Raw genomic sequence first — 19,576 nt, 5'->3', positions numbered from 1 at the left:
TCTCACTTTTCGTCGCACATACTCTTTCGTAGCACAATCCTCACTTTTCGTCGCACATTCCTCAACACAATTGCGGAATGTGCGACGAAAAATTGAACCTTTACGACAACATAAAGCGAACTGTACAATAGTTAAACAAAACTAGAGCCCTTAAACTTTTCACTAAAGCAAAATAACAAAAGAAAATTATGGTGATAATTTGAATTTTTAAAAACAATTGAAATAAATACACTAAAAAAGTTAAATCATGGCAATACCGTCACAACAAAGAGTTATTATTACAAAATCGACTAAAATTTACCAAGCAGCTATGAAATTTACCGTGGCACATAAAGGGTTAAACCGTGTAAGCAATATTTGTATGAGCAATCGCCTTGTGAGCGATTGATTTGTGACCAATATTCGTGTGAGCAATACTACGCATGAGCAATCTTCCTGTGACCAATGTTTGAGTGACCAGCTTCCATGTGAGCAATAGTCCATTCATCTAAAAAAGGTATATAAATAGAATTTATTTTATTTTAAGACTAGTGACATCTCTTGGAATTTATAATAACTAAAGAGAAAAGAAAATCATCATTTTAATATTAAAAAAATAAAAGAAAATTTATTATAATCTTTAATGAACAATAATATCACCATAGATATTTTCAATACTTTTGCAATTACATATATATTTTTTATTTACTATATTTATTATTATTAAATATTGCAGAAATTATACGTCATTCATGAAATAATTTCCAATAATAAAATTATATTATCAAATAAATTTTACAATATGTATTAAATTTTATTACCAATTATTTTGATGTGAAAAAAATTCCTACAATTACCATAGCAACATTACTTCACAACTTGTATACAGAGCAGACGATAACAGAAAACGGTATAGCCACTCAATAACATTGATTATATATATTCTTATTAATACATACGTTACTCTTTTAGATACTTTAATTATACACTACTCAATTAACAAGAAAATCAACTATGTATGATGAGTCAATTGACGTATTAGATGCGACCGAGGTGAAAAGTCCTTTGAATTCCGATGACGATGTTGAAATCAATAACAGGCCAATGGCCAGCACTCAAAGACGACCATCAGCCAGACGTACGAAACCGATGGATTTGTATGATTTGAGTGATTCAGATACACCGGAGCCTGAACGGTTTATAAATGACTTAAAACAGCAAAGAAACGTGAGCAATAATCAACATATTTCAATCTAACATATACAATATATCTTCATGAAGTCTCCAGATCGGTCGCACGTCACAAGAATGACTGAAAGAAGGCATCCGGTATCGCATCAAACGTCGAGGGAATCTAGAGAAAAGATTGAAACGTTAAAGAGTTCCAAGAATGTGACTGATTCTTCTGAAAATTCTGGTAATAAATAATAAAATCTTATATAACTAACATATTTTTGGTATTAACACAATTGATGGATTATAGAATCTGATTCAAATGATATTGACGACGTCACTGGAGGAAGGAACAAGGCTAAGTCTAGAGGAGGCGGTGTCGTTATACCGGTTGAGGGCTCGTACGATCCTCAACAATTTGCCGACCTGCAAGTCAATCCGGAGATGACTGATTTGTTTCAATATATCTTAAGGTTTTTATCTTTATATGTCATATAATATAATAAATGAAGTTGGATCATATGAAAACCTTGAATACTTCACAATTTGTGCATTCAATTGCTTCACAATACTAAAGACTTTCATTCGTCGATGAACTTCAATAAGTTTCACCTATTTTATTGTAAGTTGCGATTGCTGTGGCTTCATTCTTTATTTTGCATTCCAGTGTACTACAAAATATGACAATATAATTTGAGGTTATGTCATGCATTCCCTTCGTACAAATATTATTAGCATTTTCTAGTAAATTATGATCTTACTATTGTTGAAATACCTCAACTTACCATCAATCAGAAGAAAACACATAAATTATTAAGCTATGGTTTTGGAATTAACCAAAAATTATTTGAAAAAGATAAAAATACTTTACCTAAAACAGCATTTTCACCCACAAACTGAAATTAGACTCTGCCAAGATAAGTTTACTGTAATAAAAGTATTATTTATCCCTGAATGGATTTAATAAACAAATATCACTAAGCAATTTTCAAAACAATTTGCTGGAATGGTATTTGCAAATGAATGGTTATCTCTTATGTTTCTTGATAATATTAAATATATTTTAATTTATGAACAGATATGCACCTCAAAGGATAGACATTGATTATAAACTAAAACCTTTCTTACCGGATTATATACCAGCCGTTGGAGATATAGATGCATTTATAAAAGTTGTGACTCCAGAAAGTAACTTGAAAGGTGAAAAACTCAGACAGAAGTCAATAGAAAAGATTGCAGAGCTAGGTACATATTTATATATACATTGATAAATATAAAACTAGTTCAGGTTAATTTATAACACTGTATTACAACCAAAACACTTTTTTTGTACTAAAAATGAATAATTCAGTTTGAGCGTTATACAAATTCTTTTCAAATCCAATACAATTTTAGTGCAATAATTCATCCCATAAGTGACTTAAGCTAATTTGATCTTTACTAACGCGTATTTTTACTCAACCGTATGTTTTTTTAAGGTTTGATTGTTCTTGACGAACCTTCGCCGAATCAAAGCGATCCGGCTTTATTACATTTGCAACTAAGAGCTGCTTCAAAATCAAATTCTGCAAAACAAACTATGGTAATGATATAGATAATACATGAAACAGTGCATATATAATCATTAATCTGTCAATAGGTTGTGAAGACAATAGAAAATGCTGAGAAGAACGTCAAAGCAATCGAACGTTGGATCAAAGACATAAGCGATCTGCATCAATCTAAACCGTTGCCTAATGTGCACTATACCAAGTATATATAATATATATTTAATAATAAACATATGTCATCCTTAGAAGCAACTTTTGGACATATATTCAATTGATGTTAATCCATATATAAAATAGAAAAGAATCAAAACAATGAAACTTTATAAAGTAATAGTTGATCGGTTAAACGAACACTTGACTCTGATTAGTTGTTTTTATTTTTCTCAGTTTTAATTCAAGAAATCTTTTCTTAGAACAAGCCTGCATTTCAAATAAAGTACAGTTGTAAAATGATTTTATAAATATAAAATAAATAAAATATATTTTTTTTAAAACTTCATAGTAAATGAAAATGTCTGATATTGCTTCTAGACAACACATATTATTATAGTTGCTGACAAAAATACCTAATTATGATTTTCAGGCCCATGCCAGATATTGATTCTCTTATGCAAGAGTGGCCGGAGAAGATGGAAATAAAGTTGAATGAGATTGGCTTTCCACCGGCTACTTTGGATTGCTCTTTGAGTCAATATGTTGATATCATATGCAACCTTTTTGATATACCCGTGCAACCTGGAGCTGATCTCAACGATAGAATGCAAGCTTTACATGTGTTGTTTACTTTGTACTCGGCTATTAAAAACTCTCAAATCTATGTCGATAACCAAAAAGATGTTAAGTAGAAATGTTTTGTTAAAACATAATTTATTAAATATGACTTAATAAATAAATATATAATATTTTAATTTGGTTCTATAAAATATACTTTTTTAGAAGCATAATGATATAATAATTAACCAGACTTATGATATTAGTGGTGAATTTAATAATGGGTTTAATCTAAACTAAATTTACTTACCAATTATTTAATTACGTTTATAAAATAATGGGTGCTAGTAGACACGTTCAAGCCATTTTATATTTGAGCACTTTTATCGAATTGCAAGATACTGTTTACAAAGCACGGTATCCGGGGGGCGCAGACCACCGGCGACGCGCTATCTAGAGTTGTGGTGTGCAAGGCGCTCTGGTGTCGTCATTCTTTGGAGGAAAAAATAACGCAGACTCTTAGCTGGCTTTTCATAGCTGCTATAAATGCTGCAGGCAGTAGTGCTTATGGAGGCGCTTTTCCAAACGAATTTTAAACAGGGGCATACTGACCAAAGACAAAAGCTTGGTGAATGCAGCCCGCAGTTGTGCTGGTCTACCTTCCACAAAGGTCCCAGCGTCGAGTCCAAAGGCTTAGGCCCTCGTTCTCTAGTGCATGGTCGAGAATATTCAGCACCCTGAGCTATAAAAAAAAGTTGTTATGGAAATTTTTGTTTATATATATTGATATTTTTGGAAATGTTTGTTCAAGGAGAACAATCAAGGACAAGGGAGGGGAACATTTTTGAGGAAGACGTCCGTATACCTTAACTTATATAAACTTTCAACACCATGGTAAATATAATCAAATAGCGCCCCCATTCGGAGTACTTGGTGCCTTTTTTGGGGCTAGATCTACGCGGGAACGACTCAAACTCTACTGCTTGGGGTGTGGCTCAAGACCGTTGATATCCCCGGCGCTTAGCGGAGGGTGTGGGTATCTCGGAATTAAAATCTCCCCGATTTGTTTTCAATAAGCTGCGGTTTTTATCTTTCTTGAAAAGCAATTTTAATCCATAGATACAACAATATTATTTTTCTGTTTTAATAAGATAAATTATTATTTTTGAACGCCACATACATATACGTATATAAGTTTTAATTTTTAGCAGCTATCCATAATCGTCGAGATGCAGTAAATTTATTCTGGTATAAGAACCTTTTTACGGATAATCAACGCTTAAACCAGATTTATTGTGAACGATTAAAATAATTTAATAATATTTTGACTAAATATATCAGACCATTATGCAAACACAACATACAACACCAAAAAGGGGCCAGTAACTTATGAATTATATTTTTGTCGGATTTATACAACACCAGACGCAATGCACATGTCAAACAGATTATAATGAGATATTATCAGATAAATATTGTGATTCCAGATTCGCCTGAAATTATCAAGGAAGAGAAGATTCGTCGATCTTTTCACACATCTCTAAACGAATTCAAGAGGAAGCGCTGAAATAAAATATGCACTTTCACTGGAACTATAATATTACCAGCAATTTCCAAGTATCGCTTGGACATACACAAAAGCTTAGCCTTGAACTCTCATCCATGGAAGCTTACGACACATTGACACAGACGACACCTTTAAAGTCCAGAAAAAAGGACTTGCCAAGAGTTTAAGCGGATCTTCGAAAACCACTCAAAAATATATATTTTTATATGCTTACACCTATTACATACATTTATTTCACAAAATCGTGCAACCGTATCATTGTTACTCAAAATATTTTTTAAGCTTTTGTAATTATACGAAGCTTTGGACATTGAATTTTAGCGTCTCTTAAGCTTTGTGTTCAAAATGTGAAAGTTTTAAATTAGCTATCTTATTTATTACTTTTACATATGTATGTTTTAAAGAAACATATGTATATAAAAATCCAGAGCTATATACATAACATTGAAACATGTTTTTGTATCAGGATACTTAGATTATGGAAAGTTATTTCTAAATGAAGGATACGAAATAATAATTGGGGTAGTAAAGTGTGTAAAAATAATAAAATACCTTATTTTTAAATTGATTTAAAATTAAAATAATATTATACTGAGGGAATTTATAAAATAGACAATATTATAAAACTTTGGACTAATTTATACTAATTTTACCTACTCTACGTACTGTTACGTATTTTACGTTGACTTTTTAACAAATGTATACTAGTAATAATAATTATGTTAATTCTAGATCTCACGACCTACCGGTTAGTAAACAATGATAGTTACCATTACTTTTTACAGCGTATCATATTTTGTTATTTTTTATTTTATTGCTAATGCGTCACACGTTATTAATTTTATTTGCCTTTCAATTTGTACATTAAATTTACGCAACATTACTGGGTGATACAAATTATCTTGTAAATTTAATGTGCTATAATGATAATTTTGATAATATAAAAAAATACACGAACGATTTAACTTAGCATGTTTATATTATATTATGTATCACGGAAAAATAATATTATGTACTAAGTATTGCAATCATTGAAATTTTAACACTATCAGTTTACGACGTATGTTTTACATTATTGACCTTTAGCATGTTTGAGTTAAGATGAAACGATTTTGGCGTTTGTCAATCATTTCTAAAGAATTTTTGGATGTCGCCTGTAGACAAACAAAAAATATCAAAAGAGTAAATACGGACGATGAATGGATAACCAGAAATTAGCACCGCGTCACAAAAACTCTAAACACAAAAGAAAGAAAAAAGAAAAACAAAGCCCTCGGAGTAATTATCGGAAGGAAAAACCGACATTTCCATTCTGTCGACTTCTTTTCAGTGGGATTTTCACTATAATAAGAAAAATAACAAATTCACATCACGTCCGACAGTAATGGCGTTTTGAACTCGACATATTTGCATAAAAAAAGTGTTTATTTGGTACTACTTTTTTGCTTTAGAAAAAATTAGCATCAACGAGAGAAAAAAATTCTTGAAGACCAAGTTTAAAATAATAATATTATTTACAAGATAATTTTTGTACACCGTGTACTTACATTGTACAAAAAAGGGTTTCGCAACGTGGCCGAGTGCATCAGTTTATGATTTATATCGAAAAATATTGAGGCGCATGTAGTACGATGTTTAAAAAGTATATTTATTAGTAAACAATATTTTTATTTAATCTCAATATATTATACCTCCTACACATACATACGTATATGAAATGATTAATTTAATTACATATTTAATATCGTGTTTTCTGTAGCTTTTTCACTGAACAAATAAATATTTAATGGTATTTAATTTGCTTTTAAACTCTCGTGTTTTTTTAAAAACGTAACAAATTAACACGTATTGAGAAATTTAGAAAGCAAGCGAACATTTACATTGGTTTCAGTTTCGGCAAAAACAGGTCAAAAGCAAGCAAGAGGATAACTAGATGAAGCAATGGAAGAATTTGTAATTCCATACAAACTCGTCAAACTTGTCAAATTAAAAATGAAGAAAGTGGAATTTTGGATATGTATACAAAAATAACTCTCGGATGATTTTAATACTTTTAACTCTCACACGTGTTTATGGAGTTATAACAAGTATTACAAATTGACTAGGATATTTTAGTGCATCCATCATATATTTCGGACCTTGCTCTTTTATAATAAAATGTATTTATGATTTTGCAGATATTTATTAATAATTTAAACTCCAGTCGAAACCACTTATAGCATTTTTCGCTAATAAGTCAGCAGCGAAAAATATAGTAGAAGATCTTCGATTAAAACCTTTGCAAAGTACTATGTTTTGACTTCGAATCAGCTGAAACTTTTAATTTCAGCAAACAATAAATAAAGACACTTTCAAAATAATGTATATATAGCGTCCTATCATGAACGTAAATAAATTATTAATATAATACAATACTATACAAAACGTAAAATTACTTTTTAACCACTCTATTCGCGTGAACTCCAATAAACGTTCGCCTTGATTTTAGAGTTCAGTTGTGTTACAGCCGTCGACCGTGTAGTTTTGCTCGATCGTTGTGTATTGTAAAATTTGTGGTTTAAAATAATGATAGTTACATAATTTTTATTTTAAACATTAGACAAAAAGTCATTGGTTTTCCCAAAAAAACACAAATTGAGTTCGCTATAATTTTTCATTCATATTTTAAAGCGTGAGTATTTACCTAGTGTGATGTAGTGTCTACCTATCTATTGTATCTATAAAAATATAAAATATCGTTTGTTATACTAACTTCTTATGAGGGGAAAAATCGATTGCGTTAAATTGAAATTCCATACACGTTCAATTGACTTGTTCGAGAAATAAATCCTTGATAGAAAATTAAATGTCAAGTTGAATAGCGCAGATCAATTGACAATGATTGCTTATTAAATGATTTTAGCAAACAGTAGTTTAAGGTCAATTTGTACATTTTTATGCAGTTTCATTTTACTAGGCAAATTATTGTTACTAAAGAAAAATATTTAATTAATTGCGGAGTGCAATTTCCAAGAATAATATATCATAATTATTTTTATAAACAGTTCATATTATAATATGTATTACATACAAAATTTTGAATAACTTTAAAATTTTAGTAAAAATTTATTTATTTTTAATGCGTATTTAAAAAATTAAAAATTGTTTTGAAAATATTATTTAAGTCCTTATGACAATCGCTTTGGTAAATTTAAAGTGGTTGAAAAACTTACCAATTAGATTTTTTGTATAAAATTAAGATTATTATAATAATTTTTGATAAGTATATTTCATAAAGCATTTATTTATCGTAATGGTTTATAATTCAATGTCATTATTTTTTCCTGTGGTTAATTAATTTAAAAAAACCTATATTTCCTTTTAGGATTCATAAAGGTCGAACTGATTAATTTACTACAGATCATCAATGTATATGTTAGATGGTTTCCTATATATTACATTTAAAAATTAGGGTTTTAATAATCATGCTTTATAGTCAATCTAGAAAACAAGATAAAAATAATATAAAAAAACACCCAGATCCGCGTTTTGATTACATTGAATGTGTATTATTAGTTAAATTATATTTTCACGTGCGTTTCAATAAAATCATATCCGACTACGTTTTTATCGGTAGAATTATATTTCTAATAGCGAAAGTATATTTATACTGACAGGCGCTAGTGAAATTATATGCTGCTCTAAACTATCGTTAAATCTCTATTTTACAGTCCATTTGTTCAAACCGAAATCTAACGAATTAAGCAAACTCAACTTGGCGTAATAAAAGTTTTATACCTACATATGTATATTGAAAAATAATAACTTAATCAAATAATTATATTTTTCAATGGTAATAAATATTGAAATATTTTTATAATTCATACTAATTTTATAAATTTACAGTTGATTTTTCAACGATTTCAATAGTAATAAATAAATATGTATGGACGGGAAGGTAAAGCCATAGTCATTATTATTCATAATCCCCAAGGGCAGCGTCTGACACGAATCTATCCCCTCAGCCCAGTCATGGTCCTTGGAATGGTCTTCTAAATCTTGATTATCACCTAAGTAATATCTTAAGCAATAGGTTGACCTCAATTCTATCTAAATGCACTGCCCACTTCAGCTTTCGATCTTTGGCAAATGTCGATAGAGGAACATCTTCATGCGTATTTTTTACGTAATTTTCCCTCTTGAGATTTTACTATTCTTAACCTACGTCAATATTATTGCTAGTGAGCATTTTTAAAGTGCTAGGCTTAAGAAATATATAATAAATTCTTATATGTTTCTAAAGGAAATATTACATCTTTTATCTTAATTCCTTTCATCTTTGACAAATCTCGATAAAGGAACATGTTGAGACACTTTGTTGTGATACAACAAAACTTTTTGGTTTCAAATACAACTAGACTATCATGACTTTCCGACTTAAATAACATGACTTATTTCAGCCCTTTATGAAGGATTTTTAATGCGAACTTTTGCGACGTCCATCTTCACTGAATCAAGATTGTCTTCCCATTTGACATGAAACTCAATTTCGTCTCGAATCGAGTTACTATTTTTTTAAAACGAATTCATCTTCAGTAATTGACTTTCTGTTCTTAGCGAGTATAAGTATATAATGCCACTTATTAGAGTGCACAAAAGAGTGATTTTCAAGTAATTCCATAACCCAACTTAATAAGCGTACCCAATGAACTTTTGGTAATCAATCTCTCCTTTGATTCAGCATTTTCAATTACTCTTTTCTGCCGAATGTTATTAAAGCTTGGCATACTTTATTCTATCGCAATAGAGAACTTTCACACGCAGAAAACATGTGAACCAAAATTTCCAATAAATTTCACTAAACTTAAGAAGCACCCATGCACCTAATATTCGTCGAAGCTGATTCTGGTGAGTTATACCTCACATATAAAGATACCCTACAAGTTTTAAATTAGATATTAATTTTTATGATTCCCAGTGTTTTTGATGACATAGTAGCAATATGAACTATTGTTTTTGTTGTCCTAAATAAGGGTAGTTCCCTAATACTATTTATGTTTCGTAATGCTTTACTTTCGCCGATTTAATTTCGCTGATTGTTCTCAATGCATATTTATGTTGTATATTCATACATATATAAATCATTTTTTTTATAGAAAGGATTAAGTATCCTCGGAACCACTCTCTCAGATACTATTATTATATTATATTTATCATCACATCTACATACGTCAGCATGACGTCTCTAAAATGTTCCATATCCTTGACTTGATTTTTTCTTTACTCCTTCCAGTGCAATATTGATCAAAATAAGAATAATTATGATGATTGACTTCGACTCTTATGGAATTTTTTCATCTTTACATGTCCAATAGCTTTCATTGTTAACAATTATGGTATTCAGGCAATTCATGATTTTATCTTACACATTTGCGCACGCGTGGGAAATCCTGTTTTAAAACAAGGCAATCTGTACAAGGTTCTGCAAAATTGAAACCGTAACTTATGCAAATCTGCGTTACAGTCATGGTAAATGAAATTCGAACCACATTAGCATTTTTCCTTATCATTTTGGCGGTTTATTTGCAACAGCCTACTGCTCGTTGTTGTCAGTACTTGTGTTTTCCATTAGTCAGTCCACGGCCAAAGAAGACACGAGGTCGTTATCAGTGAACATCCATTGTCAACGTCGATTGCGACCTTCGTTGGGTGTGATGACATGACATCCTTTGGAAGTTAAATCTAAAATAAAAATATGTGTAAGATAGACAGTGACACAAAGACTACCATGGTTTATAAAAACATTTGCGGTGAGATAGTTTATTCGACGAAAGACAACGCTCAAATATGTTAAAAAATATTTTGAAGCACGACTCATAATATAATATAAACCAAGGATTTTCCTTCCATGAAAAGATATGTCTAAGGTTGTCAGTGTCAATTGCGTAGATATCTAAGAAACGTTTATCTTGTTCTACATCATATAATTAATAACCTTTGTGTGTATTCAGTGTTAAGCAGAAGTAAATATGTTTTGAATTTAAAAAAAAATGAAGGTTAGGCTTATTTTTATATAAGAAAAAATTTTAATTTTAATTTAGATAATATTTTTAAATCAACCTATTTTGAGACCTTTTATGTTAACCAAATCACAACGCACCTTAGTGAATCTAGTTAGTCTAGTTAGTCTACATTCTATGCACCCAACGAAATTCTCGACATTTTGCCACACAGAAAGAATTAATTAGATCAGTCCGCTTTATCTTGTATTCGATCGAATCATCCCTTTATCTGTTTTATAAATTATGAACTTCAATGTATTTGTTGAGAAATCGAGTTGTGATCGTTTAAGTCTTTATCGGCATATAATGCACAGGTTTCCAATATTTTTATTTCTTCAATATCTTTGATGTAATCAACACAGTTTTATACACTATTGAATGAGATATTTATGGAACCTAGTTGGCTTCACCTTGCAGATTTACTACCATGACCAGAACGAAAAATCTGGTTCTGATTGTATCTCGTCAGTTGTTTTGTGGTTCTGTGCTCTTCAGCAGGTCAGATCAGAGAAAAGCCAAATATTGTTTGATTTTTGGGTCGATTGGGTAGCGAGTTCTAACTGTGAATCCTGACTTATAATGAGCCTTATATCTCAAAATTTTAGATTTTGTCCAATCGACTTCAAATGAGTGTCCTCCTGATTTTACAACATAACGGTTGTATAACAAGGCGTCTTTGATACTATTATGTGTGGTGCTCGGTAGGGACGTCATTGGGGGGGGGGAGGGACAGGTAGGATCGTTTGCCCCCCCCCCTACTCCTTGAATTTGGCCAGTAAAGTACATGTCATTTAATGAAATACTATAAATTTTAATGAAATCTAAATAATAATAAATGACCATTGACTGGCGAACTTTTGCTCCCCCCCCCCCTTTAAAAAATGCTGAAATGACGTACCTGGAGCTCGGGTGTTCTTTTATATGTAATATGTATCTATTTTTGTATGTTTAACAGCCAGTTTCTCTTCTTAGAATGTAACACTTCTTGTTTTTGACCGAATATCTAAATTGTTTAGATCTGAAATAATAAATAAAGATACATTTTAGACAGAAATATTAAATATTTTATTTTATTTTTCATTTAAATGTAACTTCATTTTGTATTTTTCGATTATTTTTATTAAAAATATGTACATTCTTAAATTTAGCATTTATATTTTTTTAATAATAATTGCCTTATTAAATATTCCAAAAATTACTTTGTTATAAATCTTTGGTGTATGTAATAATATGGTGTCTGTTTTTTATAAAATACAACGGTAATAAATTTTAAAGTAGTTTAAAAATATGTATATATTAATCTAGTTATTCTTTTTAATTAAATTATGTATTAGCAATAAAATATATCATATCTTACAATGTGAATGATAATAAAAACTTAGGTATTTCTCGTTGATATTTACTAAACTCTATTTTTCACAAGTCAGTGGACAAACAACAACGCAGTATTTACGTAATCGCTAAGTACATTAATTAGAATATTTTTTTAAAAAACATAATAAATTTAGAAACAAATAAAATAATAAAAAAAACACGTAGTTAATCTACTAGAGAATAACAAACCAATTCCGCCTTGTGTACTTACACACACCGGTCCCTCCCACGGGGCAGAAAGTTAAGAGCATGTGATGATCACGCGTTGAACAAAGCTATTGCTGGCTTAAAAATAAATAGACTAGTGTAACATTAATTACTTATTTTATTTTCAGATAATTAAACTTCAACACATATAAAATACATATGTAAAATACCAGACGAAACAGAGCTTTAAAATGTATAAAAAGGCATTTATATTTCTTGTTATATATTTACAAACGATCAACTGTCAGATAGTCTTATTTCCTGATAACCGTGAAATATATCTTAATTCTGGGTTAGTATAATAAAATAATTTAATTTAATTTAAAAACATAAATTACCAACAATTTTATATTTTAGCGTCAATCCAAATATTAAACACTCACCAAATTCTGAAAGTTTTCATCCAAATTCATTATTAGATCTTTACAAAAATTATAACAGAATAGGCCGTGCTATTAATTCTTTCTCCGTTAATATCAACAAAGCAATATTAAACAGATTCGATGAAACGCCTACAGAAAATATAATAATATCTCCATTGAGTATTGTCGGTAAGTTTTCAATGATTTTAAATAATATTTTTTTTATTATATTTTTAATAATTATTACAGGTGCACTGTCACTTCTACTTCTGGGAAGCTCGGGTCAAACTTACACTGAATTAGCCAATGCTTTGCAGTTCTTTAACGGTCTTAAAAATAATTTATATTTAATTTACATTTAATATATTTATATAATTGTTATATATTTTTTTAGATTACTCAAACAGTCAAAATGTACACAGAGACTTTGGAATGTTATTGGAAAAATTGATAAAAAAAGACGAATCTAATGATAACTCTCGTAACATATCATATGCTAGTGCTGTTTTCTTGCAAAATGACTATCCGATTAATCAGCAATATGAAGACGTCGTTCGAAATGTCTATAAAAGTGAGATAAAACATGTTGACTACAAATACCGAGCCTCTAGAGCGCAATGGATTATTAATAAGTGTGTTTTTTATTTTATAACATAGTAAATAAAATTCTTACTAATTATATGTATATTTATTACAGATGGGTATCAGATAAGACGTACGGAAAGATACAAAATATATTGACAGCATTACCATCTTCTGATACACGTCTCATAATTGGAAGTGCTTTATATTTTAGAGCAGAATGGGAAAAGTATTTCTTAGATGGGCTAACTAAAAGGTATTAATATTATGTATTATTATAATAGATTCGAGAAACTCGTGTGTTTATATAACTCAAATTAAAAATAGTGACACTTCATAATGATTTGATTTAATTTGCTTAAAGGAGCCAGAGACAATAATTCGCATATATACACGTGCATTCGCAATTAAATTGTGACAATATTCTTATTAATAAATCTACATTTATACATATTTATAATTTTTAAAATAGGTCTACATTTACACCTGATAAACGCAATCCAGAAAACACGTTGAATGTGGATATGATGGCCAATGAAGGATACTTTCCTTTCCTTAGATCTATAGAACATGGTATGTCTTATAAAATAGTGTTTCTGATCTTTTAAAATATTTTATTAATTTAGACCTTTGTTTTAAGGATGCGTATTAGTCGGATTACCATACAAAGGCAACAAAACCATGTTATACGCCATAAAACCAATAGACTCAACGAAGAAGTCCTTAAAAGAACTAATGAATCAAATGAACGAAGAAACTCTTGAATATCTAATCAGAAATGCAAGAAAACAATCCACTATCGTCTTGTTCCCGAAAATGAAACTCTCTTCAGTTTATAACTTAAAAACTATATTAGAGGACTTGGGGGTAACGTCGGTGTTTTCTAAATTTGATGCGAATTTAGGTCAAATTTCTAATCAAGTAGCAACAGCACCACCGCCAACTGCTGATGGTGATAGACTTATATTTACACGGATAGGGTCAGATGTATCGGATGATAATTGCAGAGAAGTTTTTGATTTACGGAGTGTCTCGCAAATTAATTGTACAGCTACAGAAACCGTCAACGGAAGGAAAATTCTAGTTATATATAAAAGGATCGGCGATAAAGTTGGAAGAAGGATTGTTAAACGATACGTCAATAATAAAGATCGAACCAAGAGGCAGACCGCCGTTCAATCTGATAATCCAGGATTGTATGTCGACGAGGTGATTCATAAAGTAGACATAAGTTTTACAGGTAATTAGATTTTGATAAATATTTTTAGACTAAAACTTTGATATATTGAGCTTATGTAATTTTTAGAAACTGGAACTGAAGCCGCAGCAGCAACAATGGTTCTCATCAGTCGAGATGGAAGAAGACCAGTATTCGTTGCAGACGAACCATTTTTCTTTTTAATCAGAGATGAAGATTCTGGTATTCCTCTATTCTCCGGCTCTATCTATAAACCATTACCGAACTATACATAAACACTATTTATTTATATTAAATATAATAAAGTACCTCGTTTATCTAATTATATGTAAATTAAAGTCATAGGTGTTTAAGAAGTAGTTATAAAATAAAATAATATATTTTTTCATATTTATAAATTTTATTTTACATTTTAGGAATGTTTTCAATGCAATATGTGATATTTTTTATTAAATTATATTCATTTTAGCATTACAACATAAATCATATTTCACAGTTTACTATATGTTACATTTATAAACTATATATAATATAAAATAAAATATTGATTACATTCTTATCTATTATCCTGTGAAGTATTAATTCTTTTAGCGAGTTGTTGCCTCCATTCTTCTTCGGAAACGCTTTGTGCCCATTCAGGATACGCAGACGGAGGAAGAGTGAAGTTAGCCATTGCCGACATAACCTTATAAAAATATTTTAAAAGAATAATAACATAATATTGATACAAAACACGTTCCTATTGTCCCCATACTCTCTTAGTGCATTTTATACCTCATGTGCTCTTTGTTGATTCATCTCAATATTAACATCTCCTCTTGGCGTTGCCCAAACTTCTCTCGTAACTTCCCGTTCGACAGATTCAATATATGGAATATTACTTGCAGACTCTTCAGTCTCAATCCTAGGTTCGGGCAGATCTGCCGATGATTCTCCTTCCATCGGTTCAGGTTCAGCATTCTCGAGCTGAAATTCATTTTATTTATTTTTGAATCTTCCATTGTAACCTGACAGGTGTAAGCCCAATGCGTTAGAGTGTGGTAAATCTATATCTAATCTAATCCAACTGGGTAAGTCAATCAGACATAATGAATACCTACAAGTAAGTATTAACTACTAAACTGAAAGTCTGAGAATCGGTAACATCTACATTATTAATTATAAATTATTATGTGAAATATAATTTATAATCAACTAATGTCACTGCAGCTGAGGCTGGTTTTTAATAACATCCCATTTTTTTTATAAATAAAAATTGTGTGCCGCTGCCGGGGCTCGAACCTGCAACCTCAGTTACAAGTCTGAGATGTAACGAACTGCATTACTGTCCTTAAATGAAATAAATTTTATTGAATACTATTACAGAATTCTAGCAGAAATGAAAATGCTCAATCACTCAATCCAAGTTATATGAAAACGGCAATCGAGATAGAAAGAAAACAAATAAGTTTGATATGAAAACGTTTATTTTTCAAAATTTATATATGAGTTGTTTTTGGCTACTATTGGTAAAAAATAAATTCATCAAGTGGTGAATTTATTTTTTACCATGTTACCGTCAGACAAATGCTCTCTCGATAGATGTTTAACCTTTGCGAAACTAAACAAGGTACATTTGTATCTAAAATTCTTGTTATTTCATGCATTTGTTAAATATTAATAATGCCTATCTGATACTGGTTGTAGTCTATAAAGATATCCCAATGAATGGAACGCGAAAAAAATTAAGATATGTTAATAAATAATAATGATATCGAAGATTGAGATAAAAAATAATTTTGAATTTATTTCGTATATTTTTACGTCTGGGTATTTATATTTTATAATTAATTTTAGTTTGTAACTTTATTCGAATATTAAATATAAAAAAATTGTTATTATTTTGTGTGGGAACTTATCGAACACTCGCTAATTAATCGGCACATACTGGATGATGTACAAGACTGCGCCATTTGCTTCTGCTGCTTCCTTTGAGAGTATGGTTGGGGAATGCTATTTATAGTTAAATTCGATGGCAATAAAATGCATTTTAAACATGCTGAAAATGAAAATCCAAATTAATTTCATTATTGTATAAGCTTTTAGTTCATTAATACTCATTTGAATTTGGAGTTACTTTGTATCCCCAAATTCAAATGGCGATGTAAGTCAAAACATTGTTTCGACTTACATCGCCTGCTGTGGAACGAGATACAATACAATTTTATGGGATTACTGTATTGCGAAAGGAAAGTATGATCAATGACATAAATAGAAATGAGTCACTGAGAGCAACGAAGCAGCTAGAAAACGTGTTCTGCCCGGATATAATTGAGTCAACTAAAAAATATCAGGCTTAATGTTAGAAGCACTCAAATCATTTCGGAAGTTTTTGTTCATTTAGGAATGCTGCAGAAGATAATAAAGAACACCTCGGGCATTTTTGTTCAAGGGCAAAGAAAGACAAAAGGAGGACAATCTTCCTCAAAGAAGGACGTCTGGTCACCTTACAACAGTTATTACAGGTGATCCTTATAACTTATTAATATTGTATAAGATAACGTTGTTATACCTCTTCGTCCTCGCTGTCAGACATGAGATTAGAATTCCACATAGCCAAGTCATCCTCTACTGGACCTTGGGGCAAAGGCTCGTATCCTTCATAAAAATCTATTTCTTCATCGCTATCGTCCATGGTTGGTAAAGTGGGCTCGGGCGGAGGCCCTGGAGGTAGATCTCGCGTTCCTTCAGGTGGTTCAGGCGCTTCGTTACTTCGACACACCATTTTGGCTCAGCGAGAAACGTCACTTTGACGTCTATCAAGCAAATATAACCTACAAAGAATATAATTTGGAGCTGCAATACTAATTCAATAATAGACTTATTAAAAAATATTACTTATAATTAAAATAATCCTTATCACTAATTAAATTTTTAATTGCTGATAGCAATTATTATATATACAAAATAATATAAATAAAAATGAGGGGTAACATCGAACACGGGGTAGCATAAAACAAATTTTTATTTACAAAAAATATAGAATATTATGTTTTTCGTTTTTATTAAACCTTTTTTATTATTTTTACATTTTAAGGCACTCTACAAAAAATCATCCTCCTATAAAATTGATAAACAAAATAAAATAACAACAAAAATCTGTCTGTTTTATTTTTTTAGGCACAAAGAATATTTATGATAGTGGAATGCTTTTTTGGTGACGGGGATGGTGACGGCTGGCAGTTAGACAAAGATTGAGCCGCTGCAGTAATGTTTTTAAGCATGTAAACAACTCATATCGTTCATATGAATTGTTGACATGTTTATTTACAGAAGTACCTGGCCGGACGCTTGTCGCCCGTCCGAATCGCTTGAAGATTGCCAGTGGAGAGAATAACCGTCACGCCAGTGCTACTCAATTGCCGCCAAGTTTTAGCCATAACAAATCTAGTCCCACACTTTATTTATGTAGGTATTTATTTTTTGGCTGCACTGCAAAACTTGGCTGCACTCTGGTATCACTCAGGGCCAGCCCGAAGGGCAGGCAGTACGGGCGATCGCATGGGGTGCTAGATCTGGTAGGGCACCGTGATACAAAAGAAAGATTCAATATTCACTTAAAATTATCAACCAATATTGTTAAATAATATAATTTGATATTATCTAGCCTAAGAGATTTGCTGTAAAGCAATAAAAACATGCATATATTATTTATATTTGGTACAAATTCAAGAAGGTAGAGCCGCGAAGTCGGGCTGTTGAAAGATTAACAGTATGGAGAGAAGCTCATAGATTAAGTTCACTACTAAGCAATTAAACTTCATGTATACCAATCATTAATTGGCTACGTACGCTGTTCCATATTTCTTAACTTTATATAAATCGAGCATCATCAACCGTTCGCCGGTTAAGTTAGGTTCACTATCCCATTTTTTAAACTTCATACAAACCGAAGATTCACAGGTTAGAATCGTATTTTTCTTCCAACTTCCTTCCTGGAGTCTTCCAGCTCTGATGAAGGTGGAGACACTCTCTTCTTGGAAGAAGTTGTAGAGCTCCCGATTGTTTCGTATACGCCACTCGTTACTCTCGTATATAGCGTCATATATCCTGCGGAACACTTTCCTCTCGAATATGTCAAGCAGCCTTTCGTCAGCCCTGGTAAGTGTCCAGCTCTCTGAATCGTATGTCAGAACTGGTCTGATAAGCGTTTTGTAGAGCAATATTTTTGTACGATGAGATAGTATCCGCGATTTGATTTGTTTTATTAGGCTGAAATAGCATATATTTTCTGACACTTTTCGTCTCTTGATTTCCTTGCTGACATTGTTGTAGCTATTAACAGGTTTCCGAGGTATATTAAGTCACCGACACACTCAAAAGTGTACTCGTTCATTTTTAGATTTTCAGGATACTGGCTCTTCAAACTAGGCATAACCGACATGTATTTTGTTTTTGTTTCAATGATCTTCGACGCCCATTTTCCAGGCTGATGATTCAATGGAGTTAAAGGCTTCTATTAGTGCTCACTTGGCACTTGACATTTCTCATTGTGAGTTTCACGTTTCCAAGAAGATTAGTTTTTTGGTACACCTTACTGTACTTTATAGACTATTTCAGGGCTTACCCTAGGTTATTTGGCGCCCCAGGCAAAAACTAAATTTGCTCAATCCCCCCCCCTCCCCTAATAATACTTCAATAACTCATTACAGGAGCGCAAAAATATATTTTAAATTAAAGTAATTTAATATTATATTTGACACCATACTCTTTTTTGCGATTATGAGTATTTAAGAATTTGTAGTTTATTTTTCGTCGCAATTTTTTACGCGTGAAATAATCTAAAGAGTACA

At 31.0% G+C, this 19,576-nt stretch overlaps 3 protein-coding genes across 4 annotated transcripts; 2 read left to right on the top strand and 1 right to left on the bottom strand.

Annotated features, from left to right (window-relative positions):
• Positions 1 to 914: 914 nt before the first annotated feature.
• Positions 915 to 3,586, top strand: IFT46 (intraflagellar transport 46). The gene is made up of 7 exons (XM_088192009.1): positions 915 to 1,206; positions 1,261 to 1,396; positions 1,463 to 1,625; positions 2,231 to 2,397; positions 2,631 to 2,734; positions 2,792 to 2,904; positions 3,286 to 3,586. The coding sequence occupies exons 1-7, from the start codon at positions 994 to 996 to the stop codon at positions 3,545 to 3,547; spliced, it is 1,158 nt and encodes a 385-aa protein (XP_088048135.1). The 5' UTR covers positions 915 to 993; the 3' UTR covers positions 3,548 to 3,586.
• Positions 3,587 to 7,489: 3,903 nt separating this feature from the next.
• On the top strand, positions 7,490 to 15,023 carry Spn28Dc (Serpin 28Dc). Its single transcript, XM_088193081.1, has 9 exons — positions 7,490 to 7,651; positions 12,731 to 12,894; positions 12,960 to 13,153; positions 13,214 to 13,291; positions 13,359 to 13,596; positions 13,662 to 13,802; positions 14,019 to 14,119; positions 14,187 to 14,786; positions 14,853 to 15,023. Exons 2-9 carry the CDS (start codon positions 12,794 to 12,796, stop codon positions 15,017 to 15,019), a joined length of 1,620 nt encoding a protein of 539 aa, XP_088049207.1. The 5' UTR covers positions 7,490 to 7,651; positions 12,731 to 12,793; the 3' UTR covers positions 15,020 to 15,023.
• A 101-nt stretch (positions 15,024 to 15,124) lies between these two features.
• On the bottom strand, positions 15,125 to 17,642 carry LOC148232138 (uncharacterized). Of its 2 annotated transcripts, none has more exons than XM_088193082.1 (3): positions 17,296 to 17,601; positions 15,519 to 15,710; positions 15,125 to 15,429 (listed from the first exon to the last, which is right to left on the bottom strand). In XM_088193082.1, the coding sequence occupies exons 1-3, from the start codon at positions 17,506 to 17,508 to the stop codon at positions 15,301 to 15,303; spliced, it is 534 nt and encodes a 177-aa protein (XP_088049208.1). In that variant the 5' UTR covers positions 17,509 to 17,601; the 3' UTR covers positions 15,125 to 15,300. The 2 variants fall into 2 exon arrangements, with proteins under 2 accessions (XP_088049208.1, XP_088049209.1); XM_088193083.1 differs by lacking the exons at positions 15,125 to 15,429; positions 15,519 to 15,710 and adding exons at positions 16,193 to 16,782; positions 17,622 to 17,642 and having other exon boundaries at positions 17,296 to 17,557.
• Between the last annotated feature and the right edge of the window lie 1,934 nt (positions 17,643 to 19,576).

This window comes from Plectrocnemia conspersa, unplaced genomic scaffold, assembly GCF_051122295.1.
Source record: "Plectrocnemia conspersa isolate PC_06_02 unplaced genomic scaffold, ASM5112229v1 ptg000009l, whole genome shotgun sequence".
In the NCBI taxonomy this organism is placed as follows: domain Eukaryota; kingdom Metazoa; phylum Arthropoda; class Insecta; order Trichoptera; family Polycentropodidae; genus Plectrocnemia; species Plectrocnemia conspersa.
This window is presented reverse-complemented; position numbering and strand designations above follow the sequence as displayed.